Source organism: Bos indicus, chromosome 18 (genome assembly GCF_029378745.1).
Source record: "Bos indicus isolate NIAB-ARS_2022 breed Sahiwal x Tharparkar chromosome 18, NIAB-ARS_B.indTharparkar_mat_pri_1.0, whole genome shotgun sequence".
Taxonomy (NCBI): Eukaryota; Metazoa; Chordata; class Mammalia; order Artiodactyla; family Bovidae; genus Bos; species Bos indicus.
The window spans coordinates 25,364,748-25,382,826 of NC_091777.1; the positions used below are offsets into that span (position 1 = coordinate 25,364,748).

An 18,079-nucleotide genomic window follows, 5' to 3' on the forward strand; every position below is an offset into this window, starting at 1 on the left:
AATTTTATTTCCCCCACCACGGTCTTCCCTAGTGGCTCAACTGGTAAAGAATGCGCCTGCAATGCGGGAGACCCGGGTTCGATCCCTGGGTTGGGAAAGATCCCCTGGAGAAGAGAAAGGCTACCTCCAATATTCTGGCCTGGAGAATTCCATGGACTCTACAGTCCATGGGGTCGCAAAGAGTCAGACACGACTGAGCGACTCACTTTCATTTTCCCCACCACCTTGAGAACTCCATTAGAGCAGGGACCTTGCCTGTCGTGGTCACTACTGTGCCCCCAGTGCCTAGAATAGTGCTTGGCACTTGGATGGTGCTCAATAAAGGGTAAGAAATCCGCGCAGGTCATTGTGCGACCGCTTTCTTGCGCCCGAGTTGACTCTAACCACGTGGGAAGGGTGAGGGGAGTGGCCGAGGGAGTGTGGGGAGTGACAGCTCAGTCGAAGGCCCCGCCCCGTGTCCGTGTCCTCTTCCACGGGTCTCCATAAAGTTCATTTGGAGGCGCGCCGCGCGGGGGCTTCTGGGAGGGCCGGCCTCGGCCAATCAGGAAGCGCGGACGAGCGGCGCGAGAAGCGGCGGCCGCGTTCTCCAGCCGGGACCTGCGAGGGGGATACGGCTGCTGCTGCGCCAGGTAAGGGTGTTTGTGGCCCCGTCCTTCTGACACGCGGCGTATCCTTGAATCCAGGTCCTCGAGGCTGGGCGGAGCCCGGTCCACATGTTCAGAACCGTGCTGCCCACGCTTCCCGTTCGCCTCATGTCAGCCGGCATGCCTCACCCCGGCTACACAGCGCCCTGTCGAACCGCCCCTGATTATAGCGTCGGGGTGCGCCTGCGGTGTCTTCTATCTGCCCTCCTTCCGAACACGAGGCCGCGGCCTCCTGGCGGCCCTCATGTCCCACTCCAGCGCTCTGCGGGCGCGCCACGCCCCCACGTCCAACCCTGCCCTGCGAGTCCACCCTTGTCTGTGTCGATGCCCCTCCCCCGCACCCATCTGCCTGATTACCTTCCTGACCGCGCCCTGCCAGCTCGCTCGCCCCTCAGGGATGGATGGACCCAGTCGGGAGGCGGTGCCCTCCCAGGAGATTGACAACCCTGTGAGCCGTGGCCTATCTCCTCCGTCTGCATCCAGCAGAATGCTCCTTCCAGTGCCGGGAGATGCTAGTGATTAGAACCTGGACGTGGCCCTCACTTTCTCTGGGCCCACAGCACCCCATCTTTTACAAAGGCAATACCTACATTTACTGGGTCTCATTTTTGAAAAATTACGGGGCGGACCGCAGGGGTCTTTGTTCAAAGTTTGGACGACCCATTGACAGAGTTGGTCCTGGTTTGTCCCTCTGCCGGGTATGCGAAAGAGGTTTTGTTTTGACCAAAATGTCTTTCAGCAAGGGTCACCTTTTTGTTCTGTTTGAAGGGTGAGAGGGTGTCCTTAGGCATCGTATCTTTTCAGTTATTCTTCTTTGTGAATTTGTGTTTGGAACATTTTTATTTTTCATTCCTGGTGATGTCACTCAAGGCTATCATTCTAAATACCTGTTTATTAGGCTAACAGATCCCACCTGAATATCTCCAGCCTGGGCCTCTCCCTTCACCTATATGCAGCTGCCTACGGTTCGGAACTCAGACTGAACATGTCAGGACAGCGCTATCAAGCTCCCGTCCACCTCTCTTCCCAGACTGCTCTTCTTGCTATTTTTTTCTCTTCTCAGGAACATAAGAGACTGATCAACAACCTTTGAGTTATCCTTGACTGCTTTTTCACGTCCAGTGCCTTTGGCCCAGTCACCATCACCTCTCTCCTGGATTATTGAAATAGTCTCCCATCTGTTCTCCTGGCTTCTGCCCTAACCCCTGTTTTCAGCACAGCAGATAAAAGGATCCCTGCAAGGCAGATCATAAAGCCCTCCAATGGGTCCCCATCTCATTTTAAGATAAACTCTTGGGAATCTTCTGGTGGTCCAGTGGTTGGGACTTGAGTCTCAGGCCCAGGTTCCATCCCTGGTCTGGGAACTAGGATCCCACAGGCTGTGCTGCATGACCAAAAAAACAAAAAGAAAAAACAAACAAATGATGAAGTCCTTACAGGGAGCTATAATCTGATCCACTGTTACTTTTCGCACTTTAGTTTCTGCTCCCCACTCTTTGCACATGGCAGACATTCTTCAGCCTCAGAACCTTTGGGCTTGCAATTCAGTATTCACATGGTTTGCTCCCTCATTTCTCTCAGATTTTTATTTGCAAGTCACCTAGTGAGACTTTTCCCACTTCCTGTCTTCCTTTATCAATTTTGTTGTTGTTGTTATATTTTTCTTGTTTATCTAATGTATTGTTTATTTTTCCCCTTGGGAACATGAAGGGGGAATTTTTATCTCTTTTGTTCCTTGCTGTATCTCCAGCACCCAGACCTGCTACACAGTATGTGCTCAACACAGGAAATAAGGCCATGTTCCTGACACCAATAAAGATTTGGGGATCCAGTGGTGCCTGAGATAGGCCTGCACTCACTGAGTTGCTGTTTCTGTGGGGCACAGCACCAGTGGTGAGCCTACAGGGATAGCATGTGGTGGCAGGGCCCTTTTAAAAAGAGGACAAGGATATCTGAACAGAGACCTGATTGAAATCTGAGAGGGTAATATCTAGGGCAAGCGCATTCCTGGAGGAAAACAGCCAGTGCAAATACCTTGAGGTGGGAATATTGGAGATTCAAGATAGTGAACTTGAATGTCTGCACCTGCTTCCTGACGGGCTGAAGGGGAAAATAAGGTGGAGAGAAAGAAAGACATGCCACTGAGAGGGAGGGGTCAGAGCTAAGATCCGGGGGTGAGTACCTGAGGTACAGGTCCTCAGGGAACTGGCCACTTTCATTCGGCAAACATTGATTTGGTACCTTTTTTGTGCCAAACTTAGCAACTGAAAATTCAGAGCTGATCAGTCTGTGGACCTTATCCTACCAGAATTCTCCACGTGGAGGAGACAGACTCAGGGAGAAATCATCACCATTTTTCCAGCTGTCCAGGAAAATAGTAATTGAAGGTTCAGAATCGTTTGGGAGCGGTTTGAGGTAGTTAGGACTCTCCTGGTTCACTTTGCAAGCTACCTAAGAGTGTGACAGGGTAGGTTTGTGTTCTAGCAGAGTGTGCACCTGCATGTCCTGGGGTATGAAGGGAGGGAACAGCATGAGGCACCCCAAAGAGTAGCGAACTGCTGGGGTATCTGTGGGGAGCAGACAGTAAGAGATGAGGATGGTAAGGGTGGCTGTGCCCATTCTTTGCATGTAGTGGATGGAAGGTGGCCTTAGTGGGTCAAGTGCAAAGGCAGGGGAACATTTCAGAAAGAATTAACCTTTCTGGGTGAGGGGAGGGTGGGTTAGAGGAACGAGAAGGCTTAGATTGTTAAGGTGATCAGGAGAAAAGAATGAGGTTAGAGAGACTGGAAGTGGAGGAGGAGGAGGTGGTGATGGTGGCAGTTGCAGTGGCAGCTAGGAAGCGGGAGGAGTGAAGCATTTGGGATGATGTGTAGCTTGAGGCACCCACTGGTCAGCCAGGTGTAGATGTGAGGTGGACAGCTGGAAATATTGGCCCAGGGAGAGAGCTCGGCTAGACATAGAGATACGGAAGTCACCTTTGTGTTGACAGATGAGGCTCCTTGCCTGGGCCCAGATAGACCGCCGAGGTCCTTGGATTGAGTTCCTGGGGAAAGGCGACATTGAATTTCCTGATACCGCCTGTTCAAGAGTGTGTGTGTGTGTTTCTCTTGGATGCCCACATGTATGTGAATGGATTCAGAGAGGTCTGTAGCCATCTGGAAGACAAATGGCCACTGGTGGGAATTGTAGTCGAAGGCTTTTTTTTTTTTTTAATTGGTAACGCTTCAGAATACTTTAAATTTTAAGCTGTTTGGGAAAGAAGGAATCTAGATACAAATAGACAATAACAAGGCAAATGAGGAGAATGAAGTTAGCAGGGTGTTGGACTAACAGGTCCTAATGCCTGTCCTCCCATAGAAACAAACAAACAACTAGATGTAGATGAAAAATAGCTCTGTGAAAGCTCCAGAGTGAAATGAGGCTACAGAAACCCCGTGGAGCACAGAAACAGACTATTGGCTACATGGAAACATGCACGACAAATAGAAAAATGGAATCGAGAGGAATTGAGGGGGGGTTGCTGTGGGACCTGTGTGGGGGAACACCATTTGGCAGGTAGGACTTGAATTGGTGGTAACGGTGGCTGATGTGTGAGTGGTTATTGTGTGGCAGGTGAGGAAGGTACAACTATGTTTCCACTTCATAGGCCAGGCGCAGAAGGAGTGGTTAACTACCCAAAGTCGCCCAGTTAGAGGGCGCAGTTCCTAGCTGGGTCCGGGGGTGGTGGAAGGCGAGTAGATGTTCCTGGCTGTGAAAAATGGGGCACGAGCACAGAGCAGGGAGTGGGTGAAGATGGTCAGAGACAGAGCGGATCACGTTGCTCGCACACAGGGTTTCTGCAAAAACAGTGCCTTGTCTGGATCCCATGAGTGGGATGTATTGAGGGCTTTTGTGCAGGAGCAACAGAGGGAAAGTGATGGTGGAAAGATGGATGTGGTCGCAGTGAGCAAGTGGTAGGCATTGGGAGGGACTGGAACTGGCATCCAGCAAGAACTGGGCTTAAAGGGCAGGAAGTCTGGCCAAGAGTGATGGTGACAAAGATGGAAGCAACAGTTAGACTAGCCTTCTTGTGGTAATGATCTCACAGTATGTGTGTCTATCACATCATCACATTGTGTGCTTAAAATGATACAGTATGGTGGGTCAGTTACATATCAGTAAAGCTGGAAAAAGAAAAAGCAACAGAAGACGCTGTAAAAATACAGTATCCCTTGCTGGTTAATCTGTTTAGGTAATGAGGGATTTGGAGGGATGTCATGTCATCTAAATCTGTAGTGCTGGTTTCCTGAGATTTTGTTAGGGAGTAGCAATAGTTTGGATAATGTGTAATACCTCCTTGTTGTCTCTCAAAAGTGTATCAAAATCTGTTATGGTTTCTGAGTCTAGAGAGTGGAGAATACCTATAAATAAACAATCCATGCACAGATGCAAGGAGAAGGATGAGTTAGAACCTGAGAGAGCAGCCAGGGGACAGGTGGAGGGCTTTGGGAAGACAGCTGGTGGCGGCAGCGGTGGTGAATAACTGCATTTGGAGACGTGCGGGGTGTGACGGTTATGGGATTGAGTGGACGTGCACAGGCAGTGCCTCGAAACTCCTGGGTTGGAGTGCGAGTGCAAGAAGCAGGGTGGGCGTGTGGAGTTGACATTCATTGCCATCGAGGGTGCGGGGCAGTGATGAGACAAACACTGAGACAGGGAGTTCAGAGCAGTTTTCAGATGAACAAGTTAGTAAAAATTAGAAAGGGTCACATTCACTTATGGAAAAGAATTCAGATTGACAGAGGGTATAAAATGAAAAGTAGAAATCTCTCAAATCTTAGCTTTGCTCTCTTTCTCAAGGTAATGCTTAGTTTCTTGCTATGTCTTCTAAATACTATCTGTGAACAAGCTTCAATATATATATTATATACACAGTTAATATATATTTAGTATAGCTTATGAACTTTTACATAGTTATTCAATCTTGTGACCATCACCCATTTTGAAATATAGAATATTTCCAATACCCCGATGTCTTCGCCTGGGCTGCCATATTACCATGGCCTGAGTGGTGTAAACAACAGAAGTTTGTTTTTCCACAGCTCTGGAGGCTGGAAATCTGAGACTGGGGTGCCACGTGATGGGTTCTGGTGAGGGCCCTCTCTCTTCCTGGCTCATAGGTGGCCACCATCCCTAGTGTGCTCACGTGTACTTTCTGGGTGAATGTGTGTGTGGAGTGGGGGTAGGAGATAGAGGAAGCAGCTTTCTGGTGTCTCTTCTTAGTAGTGTACCAGTCCCATCCTGAGGATGCCCTCTTCATGACCTCCTCTAAACCTAATTACCTCCCAGAGACCACTTCTCAATATATTTTCACGTTAGGACTTCAGCATAATGACTTTTATGGGCTTCCCTGATAGCTCAGTTGGTAAAGAATCCGCCTGCAATGCGGGAGACCTGAATTCAATCTCCTGGGAAGATCCCCTGGAGAAGGGAAGGGCTGCCCCCTCCAGTATTCTGGCCTGGAGAATTCCATGGTCCGTGGTTGTCTCAGAGTCAGACACGACTGAGTGCCTTTCACAGTGACTTTTGGAGGGACGCGTTTCAGTCTGCGCTGACAGGAGAGTTCTGTTGTCCTTCCTCCCAGTCATTCCCTGTTCCCCTTAACCGCGCACCCGCACCCCGCCCCCACAACCAGTGTTCTGATTTCTAGCACCATAGATTAGTTTTTTCTGTCTTAAAATCCATGGAAATGGAATCATGAAATATGTCCTTTTTGGTATGTGGCTGCTGTAGTTCCATTTATCCCTGTTCCATGTAGCTGTGGTTTGATCTTCTCCAGTGCTGTGTGATATGCTGGCATATGAATATACCACCATGAAAAACCCAAATGGTATAATTCTGAATTATACAGTGTTTTAAGATTATTTGGGGCGGAGTGAGAAGGGGACTCAGACTTCTGTTAGAATCTGGTAACAGCTGTAGTGCTTTTCTTGTATATTTTTTAAGATGCATGCATATATTTCCAGAGGTTCCGGGTGCCTTTGATGTTAGTGTAGTAGCCCTCAGGACAAGAAGCCTTCTTTAGTTTCCTGCAAGGTTTCTCAGCCTTGACACTGTTGATATTTTAGGCTGAATAATTCTTTGTTGTGGAAGCTGTGCTGTGCGTTGCACCCCTGGCCTCGGCCATCTAGATGTCAGTAGCATGTGGTCTCTTTCTCAGTTGTGACAACCAGAAATGCCTCTCCATAGTGCCAGAGCTCCTCAGGGGGCAAAGCCGCCCCCAGCTGAGAATCCTTAGTTTAGAGAGGAGAGCCAAAGCCTTTTTGGTGTAGGCTTGGTGATCTGCCCTGGTTTATGTTCCCAAGATTCTACATACAGATACTTTTCATCACCACTGAGTTGGGGCTGCTCCTTCCAAGAACACGTTCATTGGGTTTCAGTCAGTCCAGTTGCTCAGGCATGTCTAACTCTTTGCAGCCCCATGGACTGCAGCACACCAGGCTTCCCTGTCCATCACCAACTCCTGGAGCTTGCTCAAACTCATGTCCATCAAGTCAGGGACGCCATCCAACCATCTCATCCTCTGTTTAGAGACAATTAAAATATCTCACATCTGTAGATTCTTCATGGTGGGCAAGACCTTAGAGATCACCCAGGCCAACCCCTTCATCTCATTGGTGGTGAAGCTGGGATCCGGAGGTGAGGAAGGGCAGATCCCAGGGTCAGAGGGCTGATGTGGGGCAAAGCCAGGATGGGGTCTACGTTCTACCCCAAGCCTTCCACTGTGAGAGTGTGTCAGGAAGTGGGCCGTGTGGGTATTTGGTTTCTGCTTCTCTTGGCTCCTTGAAATGAAATAATACAAGTGTTATTTTATGTATCAGGAAAGCTGACACTACACACTCCTGACTGAATCATCCAGGCCCATACTTGTAATGAATCACCAGGTCTTTAATTTCTCTTCTGTCTGGGGTAATTTATTTTAGTTCTTTCTCCAGTGTCTACCTTCTGAATAATGATTAGGTCTAACTCTTTTACTTCGTTTCACAAGACTATAAAAAATTATCTGAAAACAGTTTTTTAATCATTTTTTTCCTAGTCTTCTAGAGGTGTCGGGTGTAATTTTCTTTTGGCTATTGTTGTAATTGACAGCTGACAGAGCATAAAGCGGAGTGCTGTTGTCATTTAACCATAGTTTATGTATTCGGAAGAAGAGGACAGAGCCAGTCTTCAACTTTTGACACTTCCTGTGAGGCTTTCCTCATTAATCTTGGTGTTGAACATTGAACACTGTTCTTGTGTTTTAATCCTACTGCAGTCTAATAAGAAGGTTTAAGGGCAAGATTTCCACTTCAAATTCAATGCTAAATTTCATTTGAGTCACACTTTCATTGTAGAAATTTGGATTTATAATTAAAACCATATTTGATAGTGGGGAATTTAAAAATTGTACATGTAAAAATTGCGGCTGTCTCCCAGAAGTTCTTGCTGAATGATAAGAAGCTGTGGTTAAATAAGTCATAATTTAGTATCATATATTTACTAGATTTTTTTGAAGCAGAGATGTTTGCAATTGACAAAATATTGCCAAATTGGCAACTTTGGAAAGAAGCTAAAATACCATTTTATAATGACATAAACCACAAGAGTTAATAAAAATACTTCCTGTGTGTCATCAGCTCTTTGAAATAGGTAGGCATTGTCCTCTCCCCTTTAGAGACGAGGAAATTGTGGGGGAGATTGGGATTCTATCCCAGGGTAGGTCAACCCCCCCTTCAGCTAGTAAGTGAACCTTCTAGATTTGAACCAGGTGTGTGGGCTCAAAGTTCAGTCTTCTCCTGTTTACCAGTTCCTTTCAAAATATTTTTTTTATTACTGTCAAAACTTTTAAAAATAATTGAAAGAAGTAATAATATTGTTATTGTATATTTTAGAGAAAAAAGGTATAAACTGCAGCATCAGTTATTTCCCCTCATGTATATGAAATCCTCTTTTGACAACATCCAGAAAATGTACAGCAGTGCTAAATGTGCGTTTATATTAGATTGCAGGATCTTTGTAGTTGAAAGAGATAATATTTGGGTGTATGGTAAAATTAGAATTCCATGGTGAGTGCTAATAAAGTATTGTTTGAGTACTTTGACATTCTGCAGGGAAAGTAGCTGGCATCTTCTCCCCATGCACCTCACTGAATTGAGAGTCCTTTAATGCTGAAATAAAAATGGATGGCCTTGTCTTTATCCTTTCATCTCTTTCTCAGCCCTTGGTGTTTCTTGGATAGCTAGGCTGTTTGGATTGTGGGTTATAAGGAAAAGGAAAAATTCACTTGGGTCGTTCAGTATGTTGCCGTATACCTGAACAGGGCAGTGCGTTCCCACTAGCACTATGTGGTCGGTCAGAACACATTCTGTGTGTTTTTACTGGACACAACTCGTCATTTACAAAACAGATTTCTTCTCCCAGATGTACTCTCCAAACACACAGCTTAAAGAGGGAAGGGAAGGGACAGCAGGCCGGTTGTGTCACTCAGTCTCTGTGTAACTATTGTCCCTGCTGAGGCCTAGGGAGGGGAGGTCTGGCAGGACACTGAAGCAGGCCAGTAAGCACTTAGCAGGTCTAGCTCAAATATCCTCGGCAAACTAGGGGTTGGCAAACTCCTAGCTATGGGCCAAAGAAACTGAGAAGAGTTTTTATTTTTTATGTCTTTAAGTCATTGTGGGGGAAGAAATCTAAAGACTATTTCATGACATGTGAAAATTTTATAAAATTCATATTCAAGTGGCCGTGATTAAAGTTTTATTAGAGCACCTCCATACTTATTTACCTGTTAACTGCTTTAAAGTGGAGCTGAGTAGCTGCAAGGGTTGTTGTTGTTTAGTCACTAAGTCATGTCCGACTCTTAGCGATCCTATGCACTACAGCACACCAGACTTCCCAGTCTCCCCCGAGTTTGCTCAGACTCATGTCCATTGAGTTGGTGATGCCGTCCAACCTTCTCATCCTCTATCACCCCCTTGTCCACCTACCCTTAATCTTTCCTAGATTGTTATCTGTACTTATGACCAACTGGCTACAGATCAGAGGCTCTTGTATCCGCCACCCCCACCTCTAGGTTTAACTGGTTCACTAGAGCAGTTCACAGAAATCAGAGAAACATTTATTTAACGCTCACCAGTTTGTCATGAAGGATGAATGGCCAAGTGCAGAGGTACATAAGATGGGGTCCAGATGAGTCTTTAGCCCAGGAGCTTTGGTCTCTGTGGAACCTGGGTACCATTCCTGTTCCCCTGGAACCATTGTCCCAGCATGTAGGTGATTCACCAACCCAGAAACTCAGCAAATCTCATTGTTCAGGAGTTTCTATAGAGCTTAATCTGCAGCCCTTGCTTCCCCTTGCCAGAGGTTGGTGGGTAGGGCCGAAAGTTCCAACCTGGTCTTCCTGGTGACTGGCCCCATCCTGAGGCCGCCTAGAATAGCATCTCCAAGTTACCTCATTTGCATAAATTCAGGTGTGCTTAAAAGGGTTCATTGTGAGTTACAGAAGACTCAGAACTTCAGGACATTGCAGGGGTTATAGAAGCTTTGTGCCGGGAACATGGGGACAAAGACCAAATGTATGTATTATACTACGCTACTATTTTCTGACTTGATTAAATATTTAACATGGTTATATTATGTGGAAATGACCATATTTTTCATAATTAAGACACATGTTAATAGCAAGTAGACCAAAATTATTTGATGCATTTTTGCTTTACCCTTTTTTTTTAAGTTTATTTCATCCTATATGCAATTTGGAGATTTTTTTTTTCTCTTTGTTAAGAATGTTTATGTGCATAGAAGGGGCATTTTTTTGGACACTGAAGGACAGGTGAATGCTAACTAATTTGAGGAAATGGAAATCTGCCCAGTCCTTGGCTTTAGCTCTGAATAGGAGCTGTCTCTCTAAAGCTGCAGGCTTTAATTTTTTCCTCTAGTTAATTTTCTCAGCATCTTCTAGGTGTGGTGAAGAGGTCTGAACTGGGGAACTTCCACTTAAGAAGCATTCACCAGTGGGTCATTGCCTTTCGTTTTGGAGGGGAACTTTTTACTCAAGTGTGATGCACAATCAGAATGTGCGTAAACGATGAGTCTTGCTCAAATTGAACACACTATTAAGCAGCACCAAGTGTAAGAAAATTACCAACCCCCAGAAGCCTCCTTTCTCTCTACCCCTTCCCCGCAAAGGGCAACCAGTCTTGCCTTCTGACAGCAGTGATAAGTTTGCCCTTCATTTTAAACTTCACCGGGTATTTGAGGAAGTCGTTGGAGGACTTCTTCCCAGAGGCACAGAGAGCAGGTTGTTGCTCAGAGCCCTCGTACCCTGCTGTGCTCTCTGAAGGGCCTTTCAGTGTTTCCAGGGGCCCTCGCAGTCAGGCACGGAGTCCTATGACAGAGAGGGGCCCCAGTGCCATGAGCTGTCCTTGCTGGTCTTCTCCCATCCAGCCCCGGTTTTGCTGCCTTGGCTGTGCCACAGCCCACATGTGTGGGTTCTCAGTGGCTTCTTCCCGTGGAGTGGCTCCCTCCTCCACAGCTTCCCGCCATGCAGCTGACATCCAGTCTCTGCGTGTGTCCTGACCAGATTTCCCCAACACAGAGCTTGGACTTCACCCTGACAACTCCCTCTTCCCCATCCCATTTTAGTTCTCTCTGTTGGACTAAGCTTGTGAGGTTATTTTCCTGATCAGTTTTCAATATCTTGGATCAAATGATACCGATATTTAACCCCTTATATTTTGTGGCTAATTTGATATTTATTTTTGCACAAAGGTTAAAAATTGTCTTTAAACTTGTTAAATTAACCATGCATTTAAAAATTTTAATGAAACAGGATGATGACTGCATAAAAGTATAGACTTGGAAACTTTAATAGCATTTTTTGATAAATCAGTTTCCATTGGTTGAGTTATAATGCAGGACAAATCCAGTTTTTCCCAAATATAGTATTATATACATTACTGTCTTCTTTCAGACAGACATGAAACAAGCTTATTTTCTACTTTGAAGTTGTATAGCACAATTCTATGTATTATTTGCTTAGTTTGGAATTTGTTCACCTGAAAACTGGGCTATTTCTTCTAAAATACCACTGGGTTTTTGTCTGGGTATTTAGAGGGAAAGCACTTGTCTGGACCAAGTGTGATCTGAATTCATGCCATTTATACTGTCACTGCCTTATGCTGTGCAGCCTCGGAAATGTTAAGTATCAGTTGGTAGTTGGAAGAGAATGTTTTTGCTCTGGTCTGTGCTTGCCAGTGGATTTGGCAAGAATGTATAGGAAGTCTTCAAGAAAAACAGTCTCCATAAATGGAAGAACAAAACTCCTACTATTCATTCAACAGATGAGCACCTACTATGTGCCAGGCACTGTTCTAGGGACTGGGTGAACCTCAGTGAACAAAACAGGCAAAAATCGCCGTCCTTGTGCGGTTTACATTGTGGCTGGGATGACAGACCATAGGGAGATGGGGGAGTGCTCAGGGTGGTAGCAGGCTGCACTCTTAAATATTTTGTCCTATGAAATGAAGTGAAGTGAAAGTCGCTCAGTTGTGTCTGACTCTTTGTGACCCCATGCACTGTAGCCTGCCAGGCTCCTCTGTCCATGGAATTCTCCAGGCAAAAATACCGCAGTGAATAGCTGTTCCCTTCTCCAGGGGATCTTCCCAACCAAGGGATCAAACCAAGGTCTCCCACCCTGCAGGTGATTCTTTACCATCTGAGCCACCAGGGAAGCCCAGGTTGGCATCAAAGGCACGGTGACAGTTGAGAGAGCTAAGGTACAGAAAAAGGACAGGATGGTGTTTGACTCATAGGGGAGCAGCACGGAGGCCCGGAATGAGTGGGGTGCAGAAAAGGAGGAGGGATGGGGCTGGAGACGAGTCTCAGAGGAGAAAAGAGGTGGGTTGCTTCACTGAGCTTCACTCTGTGTTAACACAAGAGTTTTAAACAGAGGATGGATGTGATCAGACCTTTAAAGGACCACTAGTTGTCAGGTTGAGAGTGCAGGAGTCAAGGGCTTAAGCCAGGGAGCCAAGTCCAGGTGACTTGGATGGGGAAGGTGGTGGGAAGAGGTAGATCCTGGGTGCACTTTGAAGGTAGATTGAAAGGCTTTGTTGGCCTATCTCATGTGGGATGTGAATTGGGGAGAGCTTTAAGGACTTTTAGAGAAGACTCTTGAGAGTCACTTGAACTGCAAGGAGATCCAACCTAAAGGAGATCAGTCCTGGGTGTTCTTTGGAAGGACTGATGCTAAAGCTGAAACTCCAATACTTTGGCCACCTCATGCAAAAAGTTGACTCATTGGAAAAGACTCTAATGCTGGGAGGGATTGGGGGCAGGAGGAGAAGGGGACGACAGAGGGTGAGATGGCTGGATGGCATCACCGACTTGATGGACATGAGTTTGGGTAAACTCTGGGAGTTGGTGGTGGACAGGGATGCCTGGCGTGCTGCAATTCATGGGGTCGCAAAGAGTCAGACACGACTGAGCAATGAACTGAACTTAAGGATTTTGACCCAAGTGACTGATGGGGTCTCCACACTGAGAAGGCCAGGGAGCAGGTTTTATAGACGAGAGGTTAAAGCTCAGTTTGGGGCATGTTAAGTTTAGGATGGCAGAAAGCGAAGAACTACTAAAGAGCATCTTCGTGAAGTGAAAGAGGAGAGTTTAAAAGCTGGCTTAAAACTCAGCATTCAGAAAACTAAGATCATGGCATCTGGTTCCATCACTTCATGGCAAATAGATGGGGAAACAGTGGCAGACTTTATTTTCTTGGGCTCCAAAATCACTGCAGATGGTGACTGCAGCCGTGAAATTAAAACATGCTTGCTCCTTGGAAGAAAAGCTATGACCAACCTAGACAGCATATTAAAAAGCAGAGACATTACTTTGCCGACAAACGTCTGTCTAGTCAAAGCTATGGTTTTTCCAGTAGTCACGTATGGATGTGAGAATTGGACCATAAAGAAAGCTGAGCACCAAAGAATTGATGCCTTTGAACTATCGTGTTGGAGAAGACTCTTGAGAGTCCCTTGAACTGCAAGGAGATCAGACCAGTCAATCCTAAAAGAAATCAGTCTGAGTATTCATTGGAAGGACTGATGCTAAAGCTGAAACTCCAGTACTTTGGCCACCTGATGCGAAGAACTGACTCATTGGAAAAGACCCTGATGCTGGGAAGGATCTAAGGCAAGAGGAGAAGGGGATGACAGAGGATGAGATGGTTGGGTGGCATCATCGACTCGATGGACATGAGTTTGAGTAAGCTCTGGGAGTTGGTGATAGACAGGAAGTCTTGGCGTGCTGCAGTCCACGGGGTCACAAAGAGTTGGACACGAATGAGTGACTGAACTGAATTGACTGAAGTTTAGGATGTTGTTTAGAGATTCAGCCTTTATTTTACTGTGGTCAGAATAATTCTTCATTAACTTTGATGAATCATATTTATTGGACCATATTGAACTAAAGCATGACTTTTATTTTACATTTATTACTTACCCTCAAATGCATCACTTTAAGTCTTTGTATGGATAAGTCATTTGAGAGGTTGAGCATTTCCTTTGTCTGAATTTCTCTGATATGGAAATGTTATGTGAGATATTGGATGTATTTTCTTCTCTCTGCTTTTTTTTAAACATAAAGTTTTGTTTCATTCAGTGTTTTATTCAAGGAGTTCCAAAATTTTCCTTATGAAGGAAAAAAAGTGTTTTCTTCTCCTTGGCTCTGTTTGACAAATTATTTTTATCTTAGAGTAAAAAAAAATGTGGGGGAAGAGGCAGCATGTTTCTTTTCTTTCCTCTTTGTGGTGAGAGACCATGTTTCTGACACTTCATAGAATGTCATTGGCCTTGTAGGTTTCTGAAGGAAAAACATTTCTCCATCAGGCAGGAGCCGTTGTGTAATAATATTCTATTTCTTTATTCTTCTGTCCCAGAAAGTACCTCTTACTCTGTAATCTGCATTTTCCCACAGGTAGAGATGGCCAGTTACAGCCTGATTCCATTAGGTAAAAAAAACAAAAATCAAAAAACGACCACGAATATCTAGAAACTCTAGATAAAGAGTTATAGTGTACATGACTTTTCATCTAAATATTAAAGTCAGCTTGGCACTTCATAAAGAATATAGAAATGTTTCCATGTTTATTCCAGCTGAGCTGTTTTTGTTTTAACCTTGTGCCCTTGCCTTTAAAGTTAATGTCCTTTAATGTTCATTTTTAAAACTCCTTATTCTCTTGCTGTGGATTTATGGTGGAAACCATGCCCTTTTAACATTAACGAGCTTCATAGCTGAGACGAAATTGTATATTACATTAACATTGTAACTATACTTCTAGACCAAGGGATTTCAAAAGTACAATAGAGGCCAAGCCTTGGGAACAAAGAGGAAAATTATAATCAACAAAAGCTACTTTTGAAAGACTTGTTCTTTATTAATAAATAATAATTTTGTTAACCTTTTAGCAGTGAAATTTTTTTAAATGATGTTAATACTGTTTATCTTTGTTGATTTCAGTAGGGGTAGTAGTTAAAACTCCTTGGTCATGAACCTTATACTAGGATGGTGAAGTATATAGAAGATTAATAAATGTATAATGTGCATTAAATATCAACACTGTTCAAAGCGCTTTTCTCAGTTGTTGGAGAAACAGGTGATCTTACTAATAATATTCATCATCTAGAAGCCAGCTCCTATTGTATAATTATCAGTTGCAGTGGTATTTCTGAAAGTAGTAGATGTATTAACAAGTCTAATATTCTGAGTGTCATATATAACAAGCAGAGATGAATCTCTGCTCTCAGAGGTGAAGCTAAAAAAGAATGAGTGGAGACTTGGACATGAATTTTAAAACCCTGTCTTTTATGTTAGCAAAGGAGCAGGTGTGAGACTAACAGGGATCAGTCAGAAGCCTGTCTTCTTCTGGCCTCAGTTCTGCCTCGTTGCCACAGAGACTGTTCTGGGCACAGGACTGAGCTCTGTGGACTGACGTTGCTTCTTTGTCTTCTCAAGATCCTCACAGTTGTTGGGAATCATATAAGGTAAGGGCCTAATTGCCCGGCCCTCTGCAGGCGGGGCGTTTTCCTGTCTCAAGCGGGCGGAAGGAGGCACAGGTGAGGGTTCTTTGGGCCTCTCAGAGGATGCCCATGGCTTCCATGCCCTGTCAGCTCTGAGTCTGTGGAGGGAGACAGGAATTCTAGTCTGTGCCTTAATATCTTTGCTTTTGTTCTGGTGGCAGAAATCAATCTTGGGGCTGTCAATTTGGACAGAAATGATCTATTTCTTCTCAGTCTGACTCATTTTCTGTCAGACCTGTTGTTCTTGGGCTACGTTCAGGAACAAACCCTGCTTGTTGAGGACCTGTCTCCTTGTCTGTTTTCAAAAAGTCCCAGTGTTTTGTTGAGCTTGTGACAGGTTCAGGCAGTGTGTGACGCCTATCCGTCCCTTGACTTGGGTCTCTTCTTTCTTCTCCCCCACCTAGGATCTGCATCCCCAATGGATACTGAGGGGTTTGGTGAGCTCCTTCAGCAAGCTGAACAGCTTGCCGCGGAGACCGAGGGCATCTCAGAGCTTCCCCATGTGGAACGGAACCTGCAGGAGATCCAGCAGGCGGGCGAGCGTCTGCGTTCCCGTACCCTCACACGCACGTCCCAGGAGACAGCAGATGTCAAGGCGTGAGTACTGCTGGGGAGGGAGCACTGGCACTGGGGAGCTCGGGGGCAGGATCTGTTTCTTCTTTCCTGCCTTGAATGTGGCTGCAGTCTGTAAAATTCAGATACACGCCAGATCCTCAGGAATTCGAGAGAGGTTTCGTAAACAGGTCAACAGCACCGCTTTGTCTCCCACCTTCCTGGCTTTTCCAGCCTGTCTGCCTGACCAAGCTGTGAGCCCCTGTCACAGGCAGAGATGATCAGGGTGAGAAAGGGTGTAGAGCTTTGCCGTGCAGAAGCGTCCCAGTCATTTTCCTGCTTGGGTTCACTGACTGTTGGGTCATAAATGGTTCACATAGTATATTGGTAAATGTGGGTCACACAGATAAGTGTTCCCTTAAAAGCCAGAGAGCACGAAGTGATGGGCACCATTTTTAAGAGCACTTGGAAGAAATTGATGAGCAGTTAGTGATGAGAAGCCATCCACGTGAGTAGTGATTCTGTCTGCTTATTGTCAGTGACCCCATAGGCTGCTTCTAAAAGACCTTGGAAATGTAGTGCCTGCCAGTTGATTGTAGAAGAGGAAAGTGAATGAGCCCCGAGAAGGTGCAGCGGGGGAAAAGTGCAGATTGACTGTTGACCGGTGGCTGCTGCTGCCATGCAGCATGCATTGGGTTGTTGATTCTACAGACATATGTTTGGGATCCCCACTGTGCCAGGCCTGGACTCTCTCGGCTACAACCATGAATTAGACATGGTCCTTGCCCTCAAGGAGCTTATTCTTTAGTGAGGCAGAAAAAAAATCTTGCCACTTTCCATAACAAATGTGTTTATTGATTACTTACCGTACATCAGTAAGATTTTGCTTAGCTCTCACAATAAAATGGCAACCCACTCCAGTGTTCTTGCCTGGAGAATTCAATGGACAGAGGAGCCTGGCTGGCTGTAGTCCGTGGGGTCACAAAGAGTCGGACACGACTGAGTGACTGATACTTTCACTTTCACAATAAATAGTAGGACTGTGACCCCTGTATTACAGTTGAGCAGCTAAGGCTCAGAGAGGGCAATAACTCTCTCGGATCACACAGCTGGTGAGTAGTGAGTCAGCATTCAGACCCAGTGAGGTTGACTCCAGAGTGTGTGCTCCTTTAGGCCTGATGGAAGGGTCATGGGAGGATGGAGAGGTGTTGTTACTGGTGACCTTGCTGGGTCTGGAAAGTGGCTGAGATTCTCTGTGGAAAATGCATCATGGGAATTGTCAGTCATCTGCTCAGTCTTCATTCCTTAAACTTGAGAAAGACATAAGTGCCGGTATTAAGGTGGGGACATTGTTTGGATACATAGTGAATGTCACCAGGATGAGTATAACGGCCACATTTTCTTTTTTCAACTCATCTTGAGATCTGAATGTTTTGGCTGCCATGCTGAATTGGTAAGGATGTTGTAGAAATCCTTATGTAGGCCTCCCCAGAATTTTATTTTTTTAAAATACTAAGTTTTCTTGGTTCTGTTGGTATTGGTAAAGGCACATCAGGGGAACCCTGGGGGGGATTTTTTATTATCCATCCTTGCTCCCCTACACTATTGCCCAACACCCCAACCAGCCTTCAGACGTTTCCACTAACTTACCCTCCCTGCAGGCTCCTGCTGCTGCAGCTCCTGGCTGCCTGCAGTTACCCCGGGGCTCGAGCATGCAGGCTTTGCTTATGTGAAAAGATGCTGCTGGAGTGAAAGGACTGTGATGCCAGCTGAGTTGCTATAGTTATAATTTAA

At 45.5% G+C, this 18,079-nt stretch overlaps 1 protein-coding gene across 2 annotated transcripts in view; it reads left to right on the top strand.

Moving 5' to 3' along the window:
- Nucleotides 1–526: 526 nt before the first annotated feature.
- The window catches only part of NUP93 (nucleoporin 93), a 102,975-nt gene continuing 85,422 nt past the window's right edge, over nucleotides 527–18,079 (top strand). For both annotated transcript variants that reach the window (XM_019979850.2, XM_019979851.2), the window contains exons 1-2: nucleotides 527–629; nucleotides 16,138–16,330. In XM_019979850.2, coding sequence (XP_019835409.1) covers nucleotides 16,152–16,330 — 179 coding nt within the window. In that variant the 5' untranslated portion in view covers nucleotides 527–629; nucleotides 16,138–16,151. The remainder of the gene's footprint in view (nucleotides 630–16,137; nucleotides 16,331–18,079) is intronic.